Source organism: Ciconia boyciana, chromosome 9 (assembly GCF_034638445.1).
Source record: "Ciconia boyciana chromosome 9, ASM3463844v1, whole genome shotgun sequence".
NCBI classification, from domain to species: Eukaryota; Metazoa; Chordata; class Aves; order Ciconiiformes; family Ciconiidae; genus Ciconia; species Ciconia boyciana.
The window spans coordinates 12,216,547-12,239,689 of record NC_132942.1 but is presented as its reverse complement, the minus strand read 5'-3'; the positions used below and the strand labels follow the sequence as shown (position 1 = coordinate 12,239,689).

General features: G+C 52.1%; 1 protein-coding gene across 1 annotated transcript in view; it reads left to right on the top strand.

Moving 5' to 3' along the window:
• The first annotated feature begins 354 nt into the window (after positions 1–354).
• The window catches only part of SH3PXD2B (SH3 and PX domains 2B), a 79,513-nt gene continuing 56,724 nt past the window's right edge, over positions 355–23,143 (top strand). Inside the window, exons 1-2 of the mRNA XM_072871813.1 lie at positions 355–572; positions 13,477–13,557. Of these exons, the coding sequence (XP_072727914.1) occupies positions 501–572; positions 13,477–13,557 (153 nt within the window). The 5' untranslated portion in view covers positions 355–500. The remainder of the gene's footprint in view (positions 573–13,476; positions 13,558–23,143) is intronic.

Sequence of the window (23,143 nt, the reverse complement as noted above, 5' to 3'; positions counted from 1 at the left end):
GTCACGGGACAAAAGCAGCGAGAAGAATCAAAACCTGGTGATGGAGCCCACTCACAGGCCCACCATGCCGGGCAAGCCCGGACCCCCGCCAGCCCCACAGCCACCTCCCTGCGAAGGGCAAACAGCCAGCTGCACCCTCCGAAAAACTCTGCCCTCCCCAAAGACACAGCCGAGTTGTCTTCCCCTCTCCATCTGGGGGTGGGGGGGCCGCGGGGCGGCGTACCCCCTGCCAGCAGCCGGGCGTGGGGCAGACACGCGTGGGGCGGGCGGTGCCGGTCGCCCCTTTAAGCGGGCGGCGGCGGGGCCGCCCCGCCGGCCGGGATAGGCCGGGGCGGGCCGGGGCCGCCTCCCGCCCTCGGCAGCGGGCGGCTCGGCTCGGCTCGGCTCGGCGCGGCGCTGCAGGCTCCGGTCCCGGCTGCGTGCGCCAGTGCCTCCCCCAGCGCCGCCGCCGCTCCCCGCTTCGCCGCTGGCGCCGGGCTGCGAGGGGCAGAGGCAGAGGCATGCCCAGGCGGAGCATCGCGGAGGTGAAGGTGCTGGACGTGCAGAAGCGGCGCACCCCCAACAAGCACTATGTGAGTGGCGCGGCTCGGGGCGCCCCGCTCCGCCGCGCCCGGCGCTGGGCAAACAAAGGCCGGGCGCTGCCGGCCCGCGGGCGGCTCCGCTCCCCCACGGCCGCCCCGGCGGCGGGCAGCGGCCGCGGAGCCCCGGCCCCAGGGCGGGAGGGGGGAGGAGGAGAGTAGCGCTGCCGGGTCTGCCGCTCCCACCCCCGGCGTCTCCCGTGGGGGGTCGCCCGGTGCCCTTCCTGCCAGCGGGGGGACGCGCTGCCCCTCCCTCCCAGACCCCTGCTACCGGGGGAGGCGGGCAGGGACATCGCCGCGCTGGGGGGGGGCAGCGCCGGTGATGACCCTGTGCGGGACCCGCCGGGGGGAAGCGCCGGGAGGTGCCCGTGAACGGCTGCGGGCGGGATTTTGCTGGAGGGGCTCCTAGGGCAGCACGCACCCGGGGGGAGGAGGCGTCTCCGGGGCACCACCGGGAAGTGCCTCTGCTTGCGTGAGGGAGCGGCGTTGGGCAGAGGGGCTCTGAAACCTGTTGGCTGCAGAGTGCCGGGGCAAGGGACCACCTGGCTCCTTCCTTCTGCGCCTGGGACAGTGCCGCCGTCCCCGTGAGGTGTTCCCTCCTGTGCCCTGCAGCCCTTCTGCGTGAGCTGCCCAGGGAGCGTGTTCCTGCATGCTCCAGGGCATCTTCCAAACTGTTGTGGGTTTGTCTATTTTTGAAGGGGTTGGGTTTTTTTTTTTATTATTTAAACTTTGGTGCGCTTCCAGGCATCTGTGGAGACCTTGTGGGTGAATCCTGGCAACAACCGTAAAACAAAGACCAAAATGTTCTCTCCGCCCCATTCACCTTAGACTGGGGTGACCCAGTGACACACTGTTCGTGGCGCGTTTGGGTTGTGAAGATGTGGTGTTTGCTCTGGCTGGAGCGTGTTGTGTCAGCGGAGCCAGGCTCTCTGAGCTCTTGGGGGATCAGGGGCTTCTCCAGGTCACCCTGGCTGGTTTGTGGCAGTGAGCAACAGTCAGAGGAAAGCAGAGGGCAGGCCAGCTCTAGCCACGATGGAAGGGAGGGTAAAGGGGGGCTCTTACCCCCTCCTTGCATCCAGGGATGTGATGTGCCTGCTGCTGCCCAACCCCTTATCACCCCTTCTTCCTCTCCTCCCCTGCCTGCGGCTTTATCAGCCCTGGCTGAGCCTGGCCCCAGCTCCAGACGTGTCCCCCTTCCTGTCATGTCCATCCTAGACTTACTCATTGTAGCTGGGTTATGCATCTGATCTGGAGGAGAGTGTACGTGAGGAGGTTTGCTGAGCTGCGTACTCTTCTGTTTGTCTTGGCGGATCTGTTGCATCGCCGTCAGGTCCCATAACGGGGCTCAGACAGGGTCGCCTGTGGCTGCTCCTCTGCTCTCCTGGGCCTTCCCATTCCCTTGCTGGGGCTGGGGGCTCCTTGTACCCATCCAGACCCGTGTCCCCACGGCTGGGACATGCACCCCAAGAGCCAGACACAATCTCTTTTGGGCATTGTCCCTGCTTACCCTCCACCCGCAGGGCTGAGGTGGGTGGAGCTGGGCATAGCACAAATAATCTCTGTGAGGTTGGAAGTCTGGGACAGAGGTGTTTTCTAAAAAGAGGGATGTATGGCGGGGCAGCAGAGCAGAAGCTCCCAGGGTGGTGGGAGAAGGTGGCTGCACACAGCTCATGACAGCCAGCTGTGCAGCTCGGCCGCCTGCTCCCTCCTCAACCGGTGGCTCGAGTCCTCCGCCTCTTAACCTTTCCCTGTACTTGTCTTGGACCAAAACCCGGCAGCAGGAGCCAGCGAAGCTCGCGGCAGGGCTGAGCCCAGGGAGGGGCAGGCAGCGTGCAGGCAGCAGCCTCCCTGGGACAGCACTGGAGTGAATGGGAGCACTTGCCTTGTTTGAGGGGATCAATAGGAACTAGGCAGATTCACAAAGCCACTTAATTATATGGAATCAAACCCTTCTTTTCTTTTTTTTCTTCCTCCTCCTGCAAAGAGAGGGAGAGGAGGGGCAGCAAATCATGGCTGAGTCATCTTTAGACCATATCTGCTGGCACGCTGCAAATCCGTGTCAACTGCAAAGTGTAGGTGTTAAACCTTTGCTCTCTGGCTTCTCATTGCTGAGCATAAATGTGCTCTACATCCCCTAGGGCAGCTACTTGCTGTCCCTGGGGAGGCTGGAGGAGCACACCGGCTCTTCCTCCCATTGCCTCTGCGCTGGCCTGACCGTCAAGTGACCCGCACTGCTCGGGCTGCTCTCTGCATCGGCGAGAGGCTTTTCTTTGCTGGACAAAGGTGCTGTTGTGAGGCCACAGCAGAAAGTCATGAATTCCAGTTTCCCAGAAAAGTGAGATCAAACCAGTGTTTCAAAGTCCTTATTGATGCCTGCAGTGGGGAGGGGCTGTAGGAAAGGCCAGCTCTCTTCAGGCCAGCGTAGTTCACCCATCACCTTGGTAATTGACACAAAAAGAGTTGTGTTGCCCGAGACAAAAACTTGCGTTTTTTTGCAGCTCTGATTTGAAGCAGGAGACACAATATTCCCCCAGACTGGGGGGCTTGGGCTGGGTGTAGGACCCAGCAAGGTGCTGGGAAGGGTTTGGGTAGCCGGGTGCCAGCTCAAATGCATGCTGAGCTGTGTTGGGATTTAACTGGGGACCTGAATGCAGTCTCATGCCCTCGAACATGTGTGTGCCTGAGAACAGCACTGCCTCAAATCCTGGTGCAAGAGAGTGTCAGTCTGGCATGCTGCTGTCTTGCTGCTTCTCACAGTGTGTCTGATGGCCTTGCCTCCCTGGAAGGATACGCTGGGACAACAGTGCAGTTGTCCCATGTCCTGTCCATCCTCCTTACTGTGGTAACAGCCCAGTACCTGACCTGATGGTGGGAGAAGCTAGGTGGGTTGTTCAAAGGAAGCCCAGGTGTGTTTAAAGCCATTTGGGGGATAGGGGAAATGGGAACAGCCTCTTGATTGCTTTTCTCCTTGGTGAGGTGTTAAACCCTTTGGTGGGTACTGCAGTGAGCGCTGCTGGCCCGGGTCAGGCTAAATTGCAGTTAGTGGGCGGTGCTCTCCCCTTGCGTGCTTTTCTCCTTGCAGTCAGCCTTGTGCTCCTGGAAGGTTTTTGCTGCCATGGCGTTGGCATGGTGTGAGGCCGACACGTCTGCTCCCATTCTTGTCAAACCAACTCTGCTCACACATGTGGAAGGGCCGAGGGGAAGGATAACCAAGCTTTTTGCTCTGAGCAATGGGGCCCTTGAATTTGCTCTGCCGGCTGTGAAACCATATCACGCTGGATTTCGGTGGCATCTCTCCTGGGCTGCTAACCCTGGCTGCTTCAACTGCACTTGAGCCACTTGTGTCTTTAACCTTTTTTTCATGAGCAGTACCTGGAAGGGGCAGCGAGAAACAATCCTTTTGCAGGTGTTCGTTGCAGGATGCACTGCTCTGATCCCGTCGAGAGAGAACAACTGAGCTCGGGATCTCGGCAGCCCACCGTCCAAGTGAAGAAGGGGAGTCCCATCCTTCAGGCAGTGGCTGGAGGGTCACCCTGCAGTGACATTTCCCATACAATCCTATGTTAAGTCATTACAGTTCATGCCCCTCAGGGACGCTGCTGGCGAGAGCTCCAGGGCCAAACTGCAAATCTGAAAAGGCAAAGTCCAAGAGCAAAGTTTAAAAATAATCATTCTGGGCGACAAAGTAGCAGACTGTCATTTCTATGGTCTGGCCAAGTCTCAAATTCTGATAAATGAATGTTTATTCAGAAAAGACCCAAAACAAAGCCATAGTTGAAACAGACTAAATTTTCCTTTAAAGGACTTCACACAGGATCTTTTTATAGTTTTGTGTTTGTTATTCTCTAGTAGCAGTCCCTAAAATAAAGCTTTTCCCTACTAAATCCAGATTTTGGTTGTTTTTTTGCCCTTAGGCAAGCTTCAGGACCTTTCATTTTAATACAGATGCAATTTGTGTGTTTTGTTCTATGTGTTAATAACAATGTCATTGAATTGCATCTTCATTTCTACCATCCCGTCCACCAAGAACACTTCCATAGTTCATATAGTTTTAAATGGTTGCTCCAGAGCACAAACCAAAAGTATATATATACATCCAACAGGAAAGAAAGAGCAGCATGCTCTTTGATTGTGTTAGTTTATTGGAAAATCTGGACTATGCTCTTGCAGGACTTCCTTTCCTGGCCTCCATGCACACACATATCACTTTGAAAAAGGGAAGTTTAGACAAAGTGTGCAGTATGCATTTATTTTGCAAGCTCAGTTAACAAGATTGCAAACTTTAAACAAGGTGAATATTGAACCACCATAATGCATATTGAACCACCTCATTTGTGGCAGCTGCCTTGCGAAAGTAATTAACAGTGCATGTTGGAATCTGGTATCTAGATGATAGCATCTATAGATATTTTAAAACAAGTTTCATGGGGAAAAAAAAATTCCAAGAGTAAATGTGTTATATTTTTGATGTGGAATTTGTGACATGATTGTAGGTGTCATCTCTGCTCCTGTTCCTTGTAGTGGTGAGGCTGTTCATGGTTTCATTCATTTCCAGATAAGCAATGGGGTTAGTTTGGGCATTGATTATGGAGCATTCAGAGAAGAGTGCTTGAATGGCAAGAGGAGAAGGAGGGCTGCTGATCTATAGATTCAGTCATTCTTTGGTGCTTTGTATGTACAGAGCAGAAGATGTCTTCTGAAGAATGTGTGCCCCATGGACCTGTGTGTCATGGTCCCCAGGTCCTGACTTGCTCAGCTGAAGCAGAGTTCTGTGGGGACCTGGCACAGTATTGCCTTGTACAGCTGCGTTATTTCTGCTATTGTGAATCATGCTGGTCGCTGGGCTTAAGAATAGCATTGGGGGATGACTCCCCCCATGCCATGCGAAGCATGACCATGCTCTTGGTATGGTGGGAATGTCCTGTGGGGAGCCAAAGGAGCTGGGTGCATTTAGACCAAGGGAGCAGGAGGTAAAAATGAATAGTGTGAAATCCATCCAGGGGCTGTTAACTAAACTAGGAATGAAAGAGAGCAAAAGCGAAACCAGAATGTATGAAGTAAGGCTGAACCCGGGAAGCTGAGTCTCTGCCACAGCAAAGAGTTTCTGAGCATCGGTGGCCCCCAGAGGTTTGAGGGCTTTCTCAGCATCCTCAGCAGTGTTTTGCTGCTGTATCCTGCAGTTCTGCTGTATCTCATCCTGTTTCCTGTCAGCTGGCTGACGCTCTCCTGCTCGAGGCAGGCCACAGGCAGGGTGTTTGGAGCCCATAGCTGGTAGAAATTTGGATCCGTCCTTGTACCTGGCCCTGCTCTGCTGCACAGCATTGCAGAGCCGATCGATCCTTCCTTCCCTTTTACCTCTCAAGAGAGTTGGGGCCTAAGGGAGCACTGTTGGCTTTGTGGATGAGAACCAACACTCAAACGCAAACTCTCCCTTGTTTTTCTTCCCCAGTCATGTTACTTAAGGCTGTTGAGAACCTTGAATGTCGCAGTTCAGTGCAAGGGCCAAATCTTGCCTGGCAGATGGCCACTGAGGCGGATGCAGCTCTGTGTGGAAAGCTGGTGCTCGTACGCGATGCCAGCAGTGAACTTTGGCGCAGGGGCCATCCATCGCCTCTGCCCGCTCAGAGGTCTGGTGACCTTGATCCCTTGCAGCTTTGCGTTGGAGGGGCTATGTCTAACTTCCAGCCGTTTCACGTAGCAGTGGGAAGTAGGAAACGAATCCATATGTTTGACCTTCAGTATGACTCGGAGCAAACAAGCGGGTGCATATGTTGCTACAAGCGCTCTGCACTGTGGCTGAGCGGGGCTTGGTGGGTTGTCCTTGGGGTCCCTGTGCTTGGTGTAACCCTGCGTGCATGCACTTCATCCCAGCAGCTTTGGCTGTGTGCTCGGGCAACGCTGTGCCCTGGCAAGCTGTCCAACAGCAGAGCGGGAAGAGCTGTCTGTCGCTGGGGTTTTAGGGAGCGTACAGTCAAAGGGATGAATCAGAGTGAGGGGAGGTGGCTGCTTTGTAGTCCTGTGTGGGCAGATTAGCTTGGGTTATTTGCTGCGGTAGTGAGGATATGCCTGTCCTCGTGCTGCCTGCATCCCCGTTACCCAGCTCCTCCCTGCAGCTCTGACTTGTTGCTTCTGCTTCTTGGACCAGAGGGATCACAGCAGCATCCCCGATGCCCTGCAGTTACCGCTGGGATCGCTTCTCCATGCCTTTCCCAGTGCTGTCTGAACCAGCACTACCCTTCTCCCGGCTCTCCCTGTCCACAGAGCTAGAGCGAGGGGGTGACAAGGTGTCTGGGGACGGAGCTGGGGGTTGGCTGTCCCTCTCCTGCTCTGAGCTTCAGTGTCCCGCAGCACAAGAGCCCCCATGCTCCCCTCCCCGGCCCCGCGCGCCTGTGGTGGCGAAGGCTGATGGAGAGGGGCCAAGCACAGCAGCTCGCCGCCAAGAACTTTCTTTGTTTCCAGCCACCTCCCTCCTTTTTTTTCTTTTCCTCTTACAATTTCCCACTCCCTTTTCTGTATTAAACCCTGCTCTGGTTTGGCTCGATCCCTCAGCTGCTTCGGTTTCTCTGCCCCTTTGAATTTCTCGGCGCTCCTTTCTCGTGACAGCAGCCGAAGCTAGGGGACGAAGCTCTCGCATCGCTTCCCTGTGTTTCAGGGTTGGGGGGGGAGTGCGGGTGGAATAGAGAGACTGATGCTTTTTCCCCTCTGCTGGCAAAAGACACTTTAAATATGTGAGTTTTCCACAGAGAGGTTTATTGTACGTAGTCTCCCTGGACCTGAGACCACACAGGCTCAAACCTATTGAAAACAGCTCTGCAGACAGCTCTGCCTCTGCTGGAGGCTGTTATGTCTGGCTTTGCTGTAGCAGCTCTGCTGAGTGGCTGGGGACCTATGCTGATGCCTGGTGGTGGCGGGTGGGCAGAGCGGCGTGTCCCTGCAGCCCTGTGGAGGTGTCTTTCCAAGTGACCGAGGCGTTGCTTTCCGCCCTGCCGTTGTTCGCATACCTCTGGTGTAGCTGGCGTGGAAATGGGAGGGTCTCGGTGTGCGGGAGCTCTGGGCGCGGGGATGCTTCGGGGCCGGGGAAGCTCAAGGATTGCTGCAGAGCCACCCAGGGAGGGCTGCTGGCGGGTTGTCGGCTCGCAGGGCTGTGTCAGTATGGGTGTGCTGCTCCGGGGCTTGAGCTGGCATAGCTGGATGCTGCTGAGCTCGGGGTGGACTTGCTGCCTCGTTCAGCTGTGTGCTGGGTGCCAGGCAGAGAGCTCGCAGGCCAGCCAGCAGCTGCCCTCTCCCCAAAGCCTTACTTGTGAGCTTTATGTGTGCCCCCCCCCTCCCCCCCAGCCAGGATGACTTGCAAGTCTCCTTGGAAAACTTGGGAAAACTCCTCCTGTGGGAGGAGAGAGGCTGCAACTGTAGCTCTAGGTTTTCCTGCAACTTCAGTCTGCCTTTTGCCTACTCAAATTTAAGCAGTCCAGGCTGCTTCCCAGGTTGTGTTTTGTGCATGACCTTAGTGTGTTTATGCAAGGAGTCCACAAGTGATTCTTCTAGGAGGTCACACGGCTTCATGTTTCAAGAACGGGAAACTGTTTCTGTTAGGTTTTTTTTTTAGTATCTCCTTAATTCCATTGCCTCAAGTCAGCTGCTTGAATCATCTCCTCTCTCTAGCCATGTTGTTGTATAGGACAACATGCCTCTTGGGGAAGGTGCAAGACTGAGGGCTTGTGAAGGACTCCAGAGTCTTCGGTCCCTTTGAGCGGTGGAAGTCACCAGAAGCCATTGCTATCTGCAGCACTGAGGCTATTTATCAGTCCCTGGAAAAATACTTAGGGGGTCTGACAGCTCCCGGGACTTATGCTTGCTACTTTGTTTCTTCAAGAGGGGGGGGAAATCTCTGGCAGCCCTTTCAGATAGAGATAATTTGCGCTGGCTTCTCATCCCTTCTGTTCTCATGCTCTGGTCCCTGTGACTCCGACTGCTCTGGATGTGCATCTGAGCTGGCTCCATCAGCCTCCCTGCTCTTCTGGTGATGCCTGACGTGAGCTCGCGCCCTGCCTGGGGTGCTGTCCTGCCCCGGAGGGATGTCCTCGTTCTCCCTCCGGCATTCACGCGCTGCGGGCTACCTGCACGTTTCCCCCGGGGCTGCAGAGCCCTTGCTGCCATTCGAGCTGACTGGCAGCTCTCGTTGGCAGCTCTCGTTGACAGCTCTGTTACAGTTGGCCAGGTGCCATTTGCATTTCTTTTAGCAACCTGTCATTTGTTGACAGTTCCCTTATGAAGGTTTTCAGTCCCACTTTCCACTGGCCCGTTCTCCCTCTGAGCTGCTTCTCCAGAGATGCTGGGTAGGGGAGAGCGGCGGCAGGGATGCCGCAGGGACCGAGCTCATGATGCCCTGCAGGGCGAGCTGCAAGATCCCCGAGGCCTTTTTTTCTGTCTTTATATTTCTGTTTAGGGCACTCGCTTTCTGTTTAGGGCAAACATGACCAAGGAGAATCCTGGGCGATGGAGGTCCTGATGGTAAACTTCTCGATCGGTAATTGGTATGTGGCCAATTACTTGTAATGTAGGGAGTCTGAGGAACCCAGGGAGTTTGGGAGCCAAATCCCCACGGTGTCTGTCAGAGTTCAGCCTTTTGCACCTGGAGGTTTCCATTTTCTGTGAAGGATCTGATCCGCTTCTGCCCTCCAAGGGACAGGAGCACAGGGAGCGTTTGGCATTAATGTGAAGTGCTCCTCTCCTCCGGCATTAAACAGCATCCACCTGCACCTCCGAAACTGTCCCAGGGCCTCTGGAGCCCCCGTGAAAAGCCCCCCGGGAGCAGAGGGCAGGTCTTGTTTCCTTGCTTTGGTCTTCACTGCAGCTCTGGCAAGGTTGTCCTGCCGGGAACTCCTCCTGCTCCATAACTCGGCTTGCTGCAGCGTGGGACTGCGGTCTCACGGCATAAGGGTGGGGGAGCTGGCGGCTGGGAGAGGAGTGATGGGGGCTGTGGATGTGTGTGTAGGGCTTGCTTAATCCTGATAGCAGAATTTTGAGTGTATTTGAGTGACCCTGAAAGCTCTGTACCCCTCCTCTGCGCCTTGCTCTAGTAGGACAAATGCTGTGAGCTGTGTCTCAAGGATTTTGGAAGCACGGGCATGAATTTCAGCTATGCTCTCCTGACTTGTGGCTGAAATGAATCTAAGGAGGGTTTAGCCCCAGTGATTTCTTCCTGTTCCAAAGCTCTGCCTGGCCCGTTGCCTTCAGGCATCAGACCTAGCTGCATGGTTTGACATGACACGTGTGCAGCAACGTAGACTGGAGCCAACATAGACTGGAGCGGAGCAAGGGATGGAGGCTCTCGGGTTGGGAGTGGGGCAGGGTAAGGCATCTTTTCTGGAGGGAGGGAGGGGAGCCACCAGTTCCTGGGTTTCACCAAGTCAGCTAGTTCCCTCCACTGTGCAGACCCCGCCGCTGGCCCGGGAAGGGCTATAAATATTTAGATAGCTCTGCCTGTTGGTTTTGGCCATGGGCCCATCCCACGTGACGGGGTTGCAGAGCCCCCCTCCTGGATCTGGCCGCCTGCCGCCTCCCTGCCATCTGCTCGGCTCTCCCCACCCCTCAAGGAAACGGCAGAGCGGGATCTGAGTGGTGGTGGCGGCAGCCCCCCCATTCCCAGCGGTGCTCCCCATGGCTGTACGTCCCCGAGGCAGCGCCAGCTGCAGCCCCGGGAGATCCCCTCGCTCTTTCCATGGAAAGGGGCCTGCTGCTGGTTTCTCTGTGTTATTTCTTTGAAGGACCGTAGAAATCGGAGCTGGAGAAGACCCATGAAATAACTGTTTCCATATGCCCTCACCCACACAGCTGTGCTGGGAAAAAGCCTGTCCTTGGAGTAGCCTCTGCAGGACCAAGCATTGCGAGAGTGGGTGATGGGGTGGCTCCTACTGGGACAAAACTGGGTTTGTTCAGGCTGCTGCTCCATGGTGGGTGCTCCTGGCAGGACATGGTGCAGTGCCGGGCCAGGAGGGGAACCTTCAGACCAAGTGCAATGTTTTCAAAACTGTTTTGATCATTGAAAGTGTCTTCCAAAAGCATCTGAGAAAGGGAAGTGTGGGTGCTTGTGGTATCTTGGTGCCTCATCATCTCCAATCCCTGTGAAAACCATCACTGGGTGGCCGACCGCACTATTCGTCCTTTTCAAAATCTGCACGTTTGTTGTCAATTGAGGAGAGCACCTGAGTTATGCTTTCTGGTGTCTTTTTTGTCCCTAGGACAGCAGGGACTGGATTAGGTATTGGCAGAGACCAAGATCTGTGACAGTTTTGCCCAACAGAATACCCCAGTGGGATGGGGCCGCCAGAGTGAAGGACAAGGGATATTGACAAGGAGAGAGGAAGCCAGCTTTACTGAGACAGTGTTTTTATAGATACTGAGGAGCTCCCATTCCTGTGGGCTTCCCCATTTTTTCTGCTTTCCACAAGTAGGTGAGGAGATATCCCCAGAGACCTTTCTGCTATTCAAATGGGATGTGCAAGAAACCGTTATCCAGACTCCAGGGAGATCTGCATTTCAGCAAAATAGGAGTGAGCTCATCGGTTGGGAGAAATCCTCCTTCCCTCAATTACAGAGGGTATAATAAAGCATGGTGTACCCTGAAATCTCATGGCTTTATTACCCTTAAGAGCTTTGAATTCATTTTGGCTTGAGCAAATCCACATCCTGATTAAAATCCCAGTCTAATAAGCTGTTGACTCCAAATAAAGGCAGGATAGGAATAAACAATGAAGAAAAGTTGGCTATTCCTCCCGCCCCAGTGGAAGGCTTTCTCCAGGCAGGCAGCCAGCAGTGATATAACCCCGTAAAGTGCTGTAGACTGGTAAGAAAGCTGGGATATCAGCTGAACTTCCAAGCAAAATGAGCTCATGCTGGCCTGCCGGCAAGTCCTGGGGTGAGGGTAAAGGCAGCTTGGATGCTTTCTTAGCGTCAAGTTAACGCTTAGTTTGCTGATGGTATGGTGGTGACTGTATGGATGCTGTCAGATACTTCAGAGGCCACGTCATGCCACTTTACCAGTTTTCATTACAAACTGGGGTCAGCCAAGTTGTCCCTGACCTGTTGAGGTCCAGAAGCATGTTCTTGAATGGGTATTGTGCCTGACCCCATGCAGAGTACTTGTCAAGCCACGTTTGGTCATAAGCAAGCACAGTGTCTGGGCCTCCCTTGTAGCAAATCATGGTCCATCCAGGTCTCCACAGCTGCTACAGATGCTGTCTTGCAGGAGCCCTCTGTCTTCCTTGTGTTAATATGCAGAAAGCACAGGTCCTTCAGCTCAAAAAAATAATTTGTGAATGAAAGGAGCGGATTGTGTTTAGCTGCATAAGGCCTGTGAGGTGATGCCGAGCAATTTGGATTTTGTCTGGGAGAGGGTGGTGGTGCCTGTGACACCCAGCCAGCTCACTGCAAGTCAGCAAAGCAGTCGCAGCCGTGTTTGGGCTGATCATCTGGTTTAAGAAAAGTGGTCATTGAATTGCTGGGTTGAAAGTACCTGGGTTGAAGTTCTTTATTTTAGTAGTAAGAACTTGCTTCATCTTGCTGCCTCTTTTCCCGTCTTTAATTTGGAAGTGATTCCACTGGGAAGAGTGTTTGGTTCCTCAGGATTCTCCTCACCTTGGTGTAGGTCATGCTGCGTCAGTCCTCTGAGTGGCAGAGTGACCTTTCGATTAGATTTAGTACAGCATTCGAGTAGGTTTGAGCTCAAATAATTTAGTGTTGTGCTATTCATTTGAGTCTCCTGGTGTTTGAGTTTGGATATTGGGCTGGGATGTTGGTCACATTCCAGCATCTGGAAAAATGTGCATCTCTGTGGGAAACCTTGTGAAACTCTTAAGGGATTCTGTTTTAAATACCAAAACGTCAGCATCCTAAGAGCCTTCACGCTTCATTATGTTAACTGGAGTTCTAGAAGGTCCATTCATCTGAGCTTCTGAATGTTTTGTTCCTGCTTCAGTGAATTGATGCTTGAATTTGTGGTGGAAATAAGCAGGACATGAAAGTTAGAAGAAAAAATGAACATGCCCTTGTTCTGCTCAGTCAATCTGTTATCAATTAGTGAAGGCTGAGATTTGCATCACTTGAGTGTTACGCTGGCATCTCATCAAGGGTCATCCTTGGTTTCCGCAAGCAACAAGCAAGAATGTTAGTTAAGTAATTGCCCAATTCTGTTATTTACTTGTTGTCTTTCATAGAAGAATAAGAAAACTGGGTTGGGTTTTTTTTTTTTTTTGCATTCGTCACCAGTAAAAGCCTGGTCATATGGTCTGTGAATAACCTGCAATTACTAGGATTGTTTGTGTAACACTTTAAGGAACAGGAGGGTAATTTGCACCCCAGCAAATTTAAGTAAACAAAACCTCAGAGCTGCTTATGGAAGAACAGGTGGAGTTTCGAACCTTGTGGGTTTGAGTTCTTGCAAGCCCCAGCCCTGGGACCCAGGCTGGCGGTGGTGCGTGGTGCGGCACGCTGCAGGCTGCAGTTTTGGGATCTCAACATCAAACTTGATGCTGCAGCCATAGACGGGATGGTCAAGGCATAGTTATTAACTCATAATGTGTCTGTGTCTGGAGAGCCTTTAACTGTTTTCACATAGAAGAGCCCTTTCACATTCAATGTATGCTCCTATTTAGGGATAGCGAGCTGTCTTAGTTCACAACTATCAATAAGCATTTAGTAGACAGTTAAATTGCAGCAGTGGAGCTTAATAATTTAATCTTACATATCTTCTAGTATTGCTGAAATTACTTTAAGGGGTCCCATGAACTTCCCTGATTGATGCCCAGCTGTGGGGGCTGCATTGTCAGCTTTAGCAGCATTTGGGTTGTGGTGCGGTTTGTTGGGTCACTCCTCTCTGATTTTTTTCCTCTGTTCCCTACAGGTGTACATTATCAAAGTCACCTGGTCCAATGGGTCCACAGAAGTCATATACCGACGGTACAGCAAGTTCTTTGACCTGCAGGTAAGCATTTCGCCAGTTCTTGGGGTTTTGACTTTGGAGGGTCAAAAGCTGTGGTCAGTTGAGAAGGGTCGTTTCTGCCTTATGCAAAGCATGCCTTTTGTAATCTACCATAAAACGTTTTGATCTGAGGAAACTTAAACGCAAATCCTTGAAAAAGGCAAGACCAAGGCAAAAGCTGGACTCTTCATTCCAGTGCTTCTTGCGTGTTGGTGGGGACAGCCTGGGGCTTTTGCATGTCCCAGTGTTAAAGTTCTGCTGTCTGGACTAAATTCACACAGGGCTGCATAGGTGTGTTTGAATTCCTGCAACAGAAATCTGTGCAAGTGGTGGGGTTTTTGTTGGGGTTTTTTGTTTGCTTTGGGGGGGGATTTTGTTAAAGTTAGGCCCAGATTTCATTCCTGCGGAGCTATCACAGCAAAACAGGGTTGCTGCTGAAAAGCGCCACTTCCCGGGTCTGTGTCCTGCTGGCTGGTGTTTTGGGGAGCAGGCAGTGGGGAAATGCCCACTGCCCGGTGCGGTGCACTGCCAGCCCAGAGGGCAGCTGACAGCAGCTGCTTTAGCAATTACCTCCTGGCGTAGGGGAGAGCTGGGAGGGAGGAGGCTGGAAAGGCAATTGGGACAGGCTGGGTTGCAGAAAACTGAAGCTGGTGTTCTGGGCGAGCAGGCAAAGGGTGTTTTCCACCTCCTCCTTGGTGGAGATGAGCCAAGGGGTCTGGCTGAGCGTTATGAGCCAAAACACAAACTGAGCTGCTGGAACAGGCTCTGTGCAGATGAGAAAGGAAAATGCATGAAGTGATCTATGGACCAGCAGCAGCTGCCAGAAGAGTCACTGGCACGTCCCTCCTGGCCTGTGTGCAGGACTGGGAGAAGAGCTGGGCACCCTCTGCCTCCAGCAACCCGCTCATGTGAACTTGAGCAACGCTATATGCTTTATTTGAAAGGATGCTGTTGTTGCCCGGGAATGAAGATGTCTTTCCTGAAATCGCTGCATCCAGACACAAATACGCTGCTAAAATTACAGCGCATCTGGGCCTGGACAGCGAAGCCAGCCCATGGGAATCCAGATGGCTTTCCCAGGTTCAGCTGGTCAGCTGGCTTCAGGTCAGCCTGCGAAGCATGGGATTGTGCGAGACGGCTGCTCACGTCGATGGTGCCCTATCCCCTGCCTGACAAGGCACCTTCTGCAGAGCCGTGGACGTGGCCATGAGGGTGGCCACATTGAGGAAGCCCTGACCAGCCAGCGAGAGCCCAGCTTTGGCAAGACCCTGAGTGTCCTCACCCTGCCCCATGCTGCTGTCCCGCAGCGTCATGCCGGGCAAGGTAAGGTAGGGTGGCATGGGCAGCTGCTGGTGCAGGCAGGGGTTAAGCTGTGTGCAGTTGCTTGTGTAACCAAGGAAATATTAAAGTAAATAAACAGGGAACAGCTGTTGGGCAGCAGCCAGGGCTGGAAGGAAATGGAGCTCAGCGCTTCCTTCTCCACAGCATCTCGTCTTCACTGGTGCTCCAAGGTGGTGGCCAAGCTCACGCCGTCATTTACTGCAAGGGAGGCACAGTTTTTTGGGGTTTATATGTGATAAACCGGTGCCTCCAGCTGTGCTGTTTCCCTGGGCTGCCTTGCTCCTTGTGGGGAAGGACATGTAGGGAAATAGTGGCCGTCCTTCCTCTCTTCCTCCTCTTCCATCTTGGCTGGAGCTGTGCATGCTCCTAGATGGAAAGTATTGTCACTGGAGGCTGTCTGGAGCCAGAGGCTCAAACTAGCTCTGCAAAATACCCTGGAGCACCTTTAGAAGCAGAGGTGCTTTATATATATATATATTACGGTGCAGATGGGAAAGTTTAAAGCAAACATCTCCCCCCTTCCCTGTTCCCTGCAGCTTTTTCTTTAAAAAAAAAAAGTAACCACTCCTTTTTGGCTCTGTTGAAAGAATGAATGAAATTGTGGTTTTTCCCTTCCTTCCCCCTTATCGCACATGCTTCCTGGTGTCCTTATTTTAAACTTGTGGTGCAGTACAGTGGAAATTGGATTGAAAGGCGAGGAGTGAAACAGATCTTCTTAGCACAGTGGAAAAAAATGCTCTAGGTAGGCTTGGTAGCACTGACTGTTGCCGTTGCTGGAGGCCTTTATTATATGACTGTTGGATGATTGTATGCCAGTTTTAGCTCTTTAGGCAGAAATTTTCCATGCTGGAAATTATTCATGCCTCCAGTTATTAAAAAAAAAAAAAAACAAAAACCAAAAACAAAAACCCACCCAAAAACGAAAAAAAACAAACCACAAAATAACTGATTGGCTAAAATGGTTCAGCTGCTTCTGAAAACATAGTAAGAGAGAAAAATATTTTTCCCGGGTCCAGTTCGGATGATCTTTTTGATGCGTTGGAGGAAGAATTGGAAACTTGAGTCGCAGGTGATCTCTGTGTCAAGAATCTGTCTTTCATGTTATCCAGTGAAAATCCATCCACATTTATTCATACTTATGGCCTCGAGCAATCACAATACATGCATGTTTGGGTAGAGATATTTGTTAACTTAATATCTATGTTCCCAGTGATTCTGGCTGCACTTTCCATGCTCCTGCCAGAAGCTGAGCAGGGTTTTGTTTTTTCAATAGCAGCTCTGGCCACATTCAGGTGAAGGTTGGTGCAACCTCTTTTGCTGTCAGTGTCCCTCCTGCTAAGCCTGGGCAGGAGGACAAGGAAGCCATTTGATCCAAGTAGGAGAGAGGAGAAGAACTTCTTGGGGCAGGCATGAGGGCTGGTGGGGGCTGACTCCCGGGCTGACGTGATGCTGCAGTTTAGAGCAGCCCAGGCACAGTTGTGTGAGTGGTTGGGGATTTTCTCCTGATATTCCCTGTGGGGCCACAGCCGAATCGCTTGTCACCTTCCATTGTGGCCAAACAATTATTTTAGGAGTAGGGCCAAGTAAAACACATGCACGCTTACTACTGACAGCCTCACCGGCTAGCCTGCTCCCACTCAACCAGAGGGCAAAGTGTCCTTCCCTCCCCAGCCAGGCAGGAATGACACTCAAAACACAAACCGCCAGCTCAGCCAAATCAGGGGTGAAGCCTGGAGTTTGCCCAGTGCTGGTCTCTTCCTCTGTCTGGATGCAGAGATGTCAGACCAGCCGCACTCCCTGTACTGGAATGGGGAAAGTTGAAAGCCACCTTGCTGGTCGCAGTAATGCTGCAGGCTGTGCTGTTATCAGCTGGGAGTGTTCAAGGTTTTGTCTGAATACTGTGAACTTCCAGAGCATTTCCCTTTGGCTGTCATTGATACCCGAGGCTGTCCCTCTTCTGCAAAAGTGCTGGTTTACATCTCATTGCTGTAGCAGCCTTTCCAAGCACCACCCTGCTTTTCTCTCCCAAGCGTGGCAAGACCTCCTCTTTCCGCCTAATTACCTGTTTCCATTCCATTGACCACACCATGGGCCATCCGGTGTCACACAGGAGACTGTCATCTCCTCTCTAAGGGCTGGTGATCAGTGCTCGTTCTGCAGTTCATCTGGTGTGTTTCCCACCCAGCACGAGGCACAGGCTGCTTCCTCCTGGTCCCAGTCTAGCGTTTGAGCAGATGAAGTGGTGTCCCTCATCCCTTGGGAAGTGTGCAGGTCATACTCTTTCCTGCTCTGGGGTCATCACAGGACGGCTCGGCGTACCATGCCAGGTGGTGAAATTGGGAAAGGAATGCTTAAGCCAAGGATACCTCCACCTCCTATACACTGCTCATTGCAGGGGGAAACTTCCAGCGACCTTGGCAGTGCTCAGCAGCGTTTTTGCTGTGTAGATCCTCTGTGCTCAGATTCCTACCATCTCTCCTCCTTGCTTTCATAAATATTTTCCGTCACATGGCAATTTACAGAAGAGCAACTTTTTAGGGATTAAAAAACAAACCCTAGATGAAATTGTAATTCTAACATTTGAAACCTTAGGTAGCTGTATGATTTGTAGCAAATTTGTAACTATAAATATTAAACTCAGTTTTGCATGAATCTCTTGGCTGGTGGAATAATTTCCTTCGAATAGGATTGAGGCTCTTCCGTAACACTCAGTATGCCAGATGTGAGCTATTGGGAGCAGTTGGATGCTGTTCCTAAGAAATAAAGGCAATAAGATTGATGCTTGCAAGGATGCCAGCTGTATTCTGGACACTAATTGGGGCTGGCAGGTATGCTGGAAATGTTAGCTGGCATGGAAGTTGGTAATCAGATATGCGAGCGGCTGTCTCCAGTGGACAGAGATAGAGGATTGGGGTCTTGCGTGCCTGAGAGACGCTTCCAGCCCTGCTGGCAGGGGAAGAGCCATGCAGTGACTGCAGGGCTCCATTGGATCACATTGGATGCATCACTCGGGAGGAGGTTAACAAGTCTCTTGGAAAGATCCTCTTGAGACCATTGGCTGTAAGGAGTGACACTGTTGGTTAGAGAACAGATACTGGCTTGTATTTTGTGTTTTTTATGGAAACCCCCAAAAAGAAACATTTTTTCCCCACTCTGTAATTATGAGCTCATCCGCCACGATGGTAGTGGTTTCAAGTCTTCATGTGACCAAGAGCCACTGTTGTCTTCCTGTGCTCCTAAAATGTCCTTACATGCAAACCTGACCCTTTTACACCTTTCCCGCTATTACAAGACCCCCGTGCTTTCCCCGGGCAGGAGCCCTGCTCCATGTCCTCCTCTGCCTTTTGGCTGCAGCCACCCTCTCCTCGACCAGGAGTCTTTGCCTGGGTCTTTTCAGTCCTGTCTTGTTTTGCGTCCTGGACAGCAAGGCTTGCGTATCTGCAGTTGGGAGCAGATCTGATCGGTCACAAAGTGAGCTGCTTGAGAGCTGCGATGGAGCCGGGTTTCAAACCTCCCCCTTGGAGCAGGCTTTGCCATTCATGCCGTGTTCTGCCTTCTCATCACTAAAGCAGTAGCTTCTCCTCTGGCAGGCAGCTGTAAGCCTTTAAAACTCAAACTGCCATTGAGGGGTGCCCTCCTTGGGGACAGGTTACCCCAGGACTTTTCCCCTTGCAGTCAGAAACCTTTCCTTCAGTCCTTGTCCCAGCTGAAGGCCGTAGGAGAGGGTGATGCTGCGTGGCTGCTCCTCTGCACAGAGGTTTAATTTTGAGCCAAGGGATGGAGATGTGACATAGGCTGGAGTAAGCGTGCTTGCTGCACGATTCAGAGACAGGAAAATTGAGAATTTTAAGCAACCTTAAAAATGGCTCTGGCTCTCTCCCCCACTCTTTTCTGTATGCGCATTGAGTGTGTTTCCCAGTCCTCTCATTTGTCCACATGTTTAACAAATCCTTCAGGTTCTTAGCTGGAAACTTTCAGCTTTGACCCACCTGGAGCGATGTCATCTTGGAGAGAGTTCTGCAGCCCTCAGGCCAACAGCTTTGTGTGTAACACAAAAAAAATAGGCTGTTGAAGTGGTGCCTACTTTTATGAGAAAATTGGCAAAAGACAATGGTCTGTGCATGTTGTCTCAACGTGGAAGACGGATTAGCCCTTCTGGAGGGGGTTCTTCACCTGTTGTGTACATGCAGCCGCCAGGCAAAGATGGGGATGGGGGAAAGTCAGTATATAAAAGTTAGTAATTCATTTATTCAGTAATTCAAAGTTAGTAATTCAGACTGTTTTTAAATAAAACACTATATTAAAACGGGCTCAGAGGACACTAGCTGGCACACAGAGAAGAATTGTTCTCCTCAGCCTGTTTCAGGCAGTTGGACTCTTGAAAAATTAAAATGAGCCTCATGAGTTGCTTCCAGTACTGCGAGCCCTGTGCTCACCTTCCTCTGCCTGCACTCCTCCTCCTCCTCTGCTCTTTAAGCTGGACTCCTGGCAGGGCACATTGTTCACAAAGGTGAAGCAAGTGTTATCTTAATTCTCCAGATGTGGAAAGCAAGGGGTAGGCGTGCCGAATAATGCATCCCAAACAGCACAAGGCTCCTTCAGGTGGGAACGCAAGTGGAGGCACCACTTGGATTTCACCCCTCTTCTGGGTCGTGCCTGATCCTGGCAGCCTCTGTGACGAAAAAGCCCTAAGGCAGCTCGACTGCTGGGGCTGCAGGAGATGGATGTCTTTTTGTGTCCAGGGATTGTAAACAGGGCTCTTTTGATAGCTATTTCGTAACAGGAATCTTATTTCAACACTTTGGGGATTTCTTTTTTCTCCAGGGTTTATGGACTTCAGCAAAATTCTGCACAGTTGCGTGTGCAATGTACTTCGTGGTTTCACCCCGCCACAAAAATAAATCACCAGGATCTCACTTTTAGACAGCTGGATCATGAAAGACAGGCCCTTGCGTGACCAAGGACAAGAAAAAACCCACAGCTTCCTACGGTGAGGTTCCTGCTACAAAGCACCAGTGACTATTTTTTTCCTCTGTGCCCAGACTGCACTGAGAGCCGTGAGCTTAAGCACCATATGCAGAAATACAGAAATAGTGAATTGCCGTAATTGAACTTGAGAGAAGAAGAAACACTTTCCATTAAATAAGGACTACCTCTGTCTGTAGAAGAAACAGCCAGTATTTTTCCAGCAGTGCATAAAAGATCTTCATCATTCTCCTCCTCTCTCCCTCCACAAAGAACATGTACAGTCCAATGCACTTCAGCCTAGTTAAAAGTTGGCTTCTTAATTTTTTCTCTCTCCAAATGTCTCCCATTTATAGCTTTCCAGCATTTGGCAGCCGTGAGCCAGCGCATTCCCGTGCGTGCTAGCGCCAAGGCAGGTCAGTGGAGTTATAATTGTCTCTAGCTGGCACCCTGACTAGCGGCCGCGTTCTGTGCCTGGCAGCTGAGCGGGGCTGCAAGCTGCTGAAAGCCGTGCCTGCCTCTGGGAAATGGCAGCCCATCCTCCCTGAGAGTCGGTGTTAGATGAAAGTTCCCAGGGCCAGCGTACACCTGGGGCAAGCATGGCAGCACTGGGCAGCGCTTGTCTGCAGCGGAAATAATTTTCAATTCTTGTAGCTAAAGCCTTTCTCGAGCAGCTGCTGGGAACAGCACTCAATTTTTGGTTTATTCCAAGCTGGTAGCCAGGATTTGCCCTTTCCTTTTGCTCTGAGCGTGCAGCTCCATAGGCTGTGTCTGCATCCTCGCCAGGTTTCTGCAATCCTCCCGAGCAATTTTGGTTCTTGCTGGTTTGCTGTGAGCCCTGAGGGCTCCTGCTCACCTCCTGGCTCTCACTTCTGCCTGCTCCCATCAGATGGTCCCTTCTTGTTCCCAGGCTCATCGCCTGGTGCTGCTGTGGTGGCCCCATGGCGAAGGAGGGCTGGCTCCTGAGCCCATGCTCTGTTCATTCATCACTGTTGGCACCCCGGTCTCCTCCCCTCTGGAAAGCTGGCAGAGCAGCCAGAGGAGACAGCATGCACAGCCTTGGCTTCCCTGCCCTAGGGGAAGTATGTCCCACGCAAAACATCACTTGGTGGGTGCAATCCGGAGGGGAGCCGGTGCTGAGTGTAACCTGTGGAGGGGGGAGGCAGAAGGATGGGGAGGTTAAAACAGTTTCAGCTCCTTGGGGATGGAGCTAAGATCTCTTGCTGGCAATCCGGTATGGTTTTATTCGGTGAGGCTTTTGGTAATGTGGTGTTTACAAGTTGTCCTGTAACATGAAACAAGGGGTTACACCCCTCTCCCTGTCTCAAGGGTGAGCTAAGGCCCTTCCACTCCCCAGCTACTTAATAAAAAAAGCCCTGGAAATTCAGCTGCCCCATTCCTGGGAGGGCTGAGCAGGATCCCCAGGAGGGCAGGAGCTCACTGGTGGCCCCTCTCCTGCCACTGCCCATGGGGTCGGTCCCTGGGGAGGTGCCCAGGGCCCCGCAGCGGGTGCCTGCCTGGAGCCGGCTGTGGCCGGGGGTTTTGATGAGGTTTGCATGAGTCTGGGCTGATGCAAGCCCCAGCATCTCTGCCATGCTCTTAATCAATCTAATGCAGCTCAGTTTTGTGGTGGAACGACCTGCAATTTATATCGTGCAGCAGCAGCCCTGGATCTGAAACAAGCCCATTCCAAGCTGACTGATGCTGCCTGGGGAGGAGCTGAGGATTGACAGCAGTAAATCAGTGCAAAGGAGTCTGTATCTCAGAGTGCTGGATTTTCAGTAAAATGTCCAGGACCCATTTGCATCACTAAATCCATACGATATAGTACTGACCATAGCATGTGCCACACACATATTGTGGTCATCTAAGAAGTGGAAGCATCTGCAGTTTTATGGTGAGTGGGAGATGGAAATAAGAGCTGGGAGAGACAGAGATGGTGATTCTGGGCTTGTCCTGCCCTTGCAGAGGGAGGTGATAAAGCTGAAGGGACGATGTGTTTTTCTGTGGTCTTGATTTCTCACTTCTTTTCTGTGCCTTTCATTTGATTACATCAGGCTGTCGCAGGTCTACCATGGTGCTGTAAATCACCGCTCCTGCGCTGGCTGTGGAAAGCGCTTTCGGTGAAGGACGTCTTTCAGTCTTGGAGTCCCCTTGTGAAGCGAGGTGGGGACCTCTGCAATGGGGTCTCGGTGGGCCTGGGGACAAGTGAAGAATTTAACGGCCTGCTCTCCCTTCCCAGCACTCTGCTCCATCTGAGAAGTGATGCTCCTTTCCTCTTACTTTCCTTGCATGGTTTTTTTCCCTTCTCATATATGCTCTCTGCCCTGAGGCTTGCCTGGCTCCTTGTTCCCATCCCTGGGATCCAGCACAGACTTTTCCTGGACATCCTGAGGGATGGATGAGGAAGGCAGGTCTGTGCCAGCTGCAGCAAGGCTGCTCTGTTGGCTGGACTAGGGGAGACCTCGCAGGGAGAGAAGGATGGGTGTGCAGGATCTGCCCTTCCTCCATGATTCACGCCTTCCAGCCAGCCAGCAGCGGGGAGGGGGACCTAGTTAACCAGAAAATGGAGAGGGGAAAACATGACATGGTGCCAGTGGGTGGATGCTGTAGGGCTCTGGCAGCCAGCCCGTCCCCTCCGTGGTGCCGTGGCGACTGTGGTTTTCCTGCCAGTGGCTGAGGCTTTGCTTCTCCACCGCTGCGGGGGTGTTGCAGTGCTGCTGGATGCACGGCACCCCTTCTGCTTGTCTTCCCATCACCTCAGGGCTCCCACACAGCCCTGGGCTGTGGGATGCTGCTCTACACCTTGTTTTATGGTAACTTTTATATTCTGGTGTTATCTAGGATTGCAATGTGAGCAATAACCTTCGTGAAAAATGGTCTCCCTTGTGATCTGGCGGCATGAGGAGAGCTAGCGTTTTCTCTGTCTTAATTCCACCTCACTGAGCCTTTCTGCCTTACTGGTACCATATCTTGAGGCCGTTGCAATGGGGGTGAGTCACTGAGCAGTGAATTACAAATTATGTTTATGGCTGTCTTTACCTGGCAGGGTGGAAATTAGATCTTGGAGATTAGGTTTGGGAGGTGTAATTAAGGTGGGTGGATTTATTGTTTTAATACTGCCTTTGATAGAATATTTAGGGTTTGGGCAAGAAAAAGCTTTCATTCGAATGCCATTTTTCAGTGCTGATACCATATTAAATTAGCCAAACCAGGTATATTTTAATACACAAGGTCCTGTTGTGCACCTTACGGAGAATTCCTTGCGCTCCCATTTTCCTCT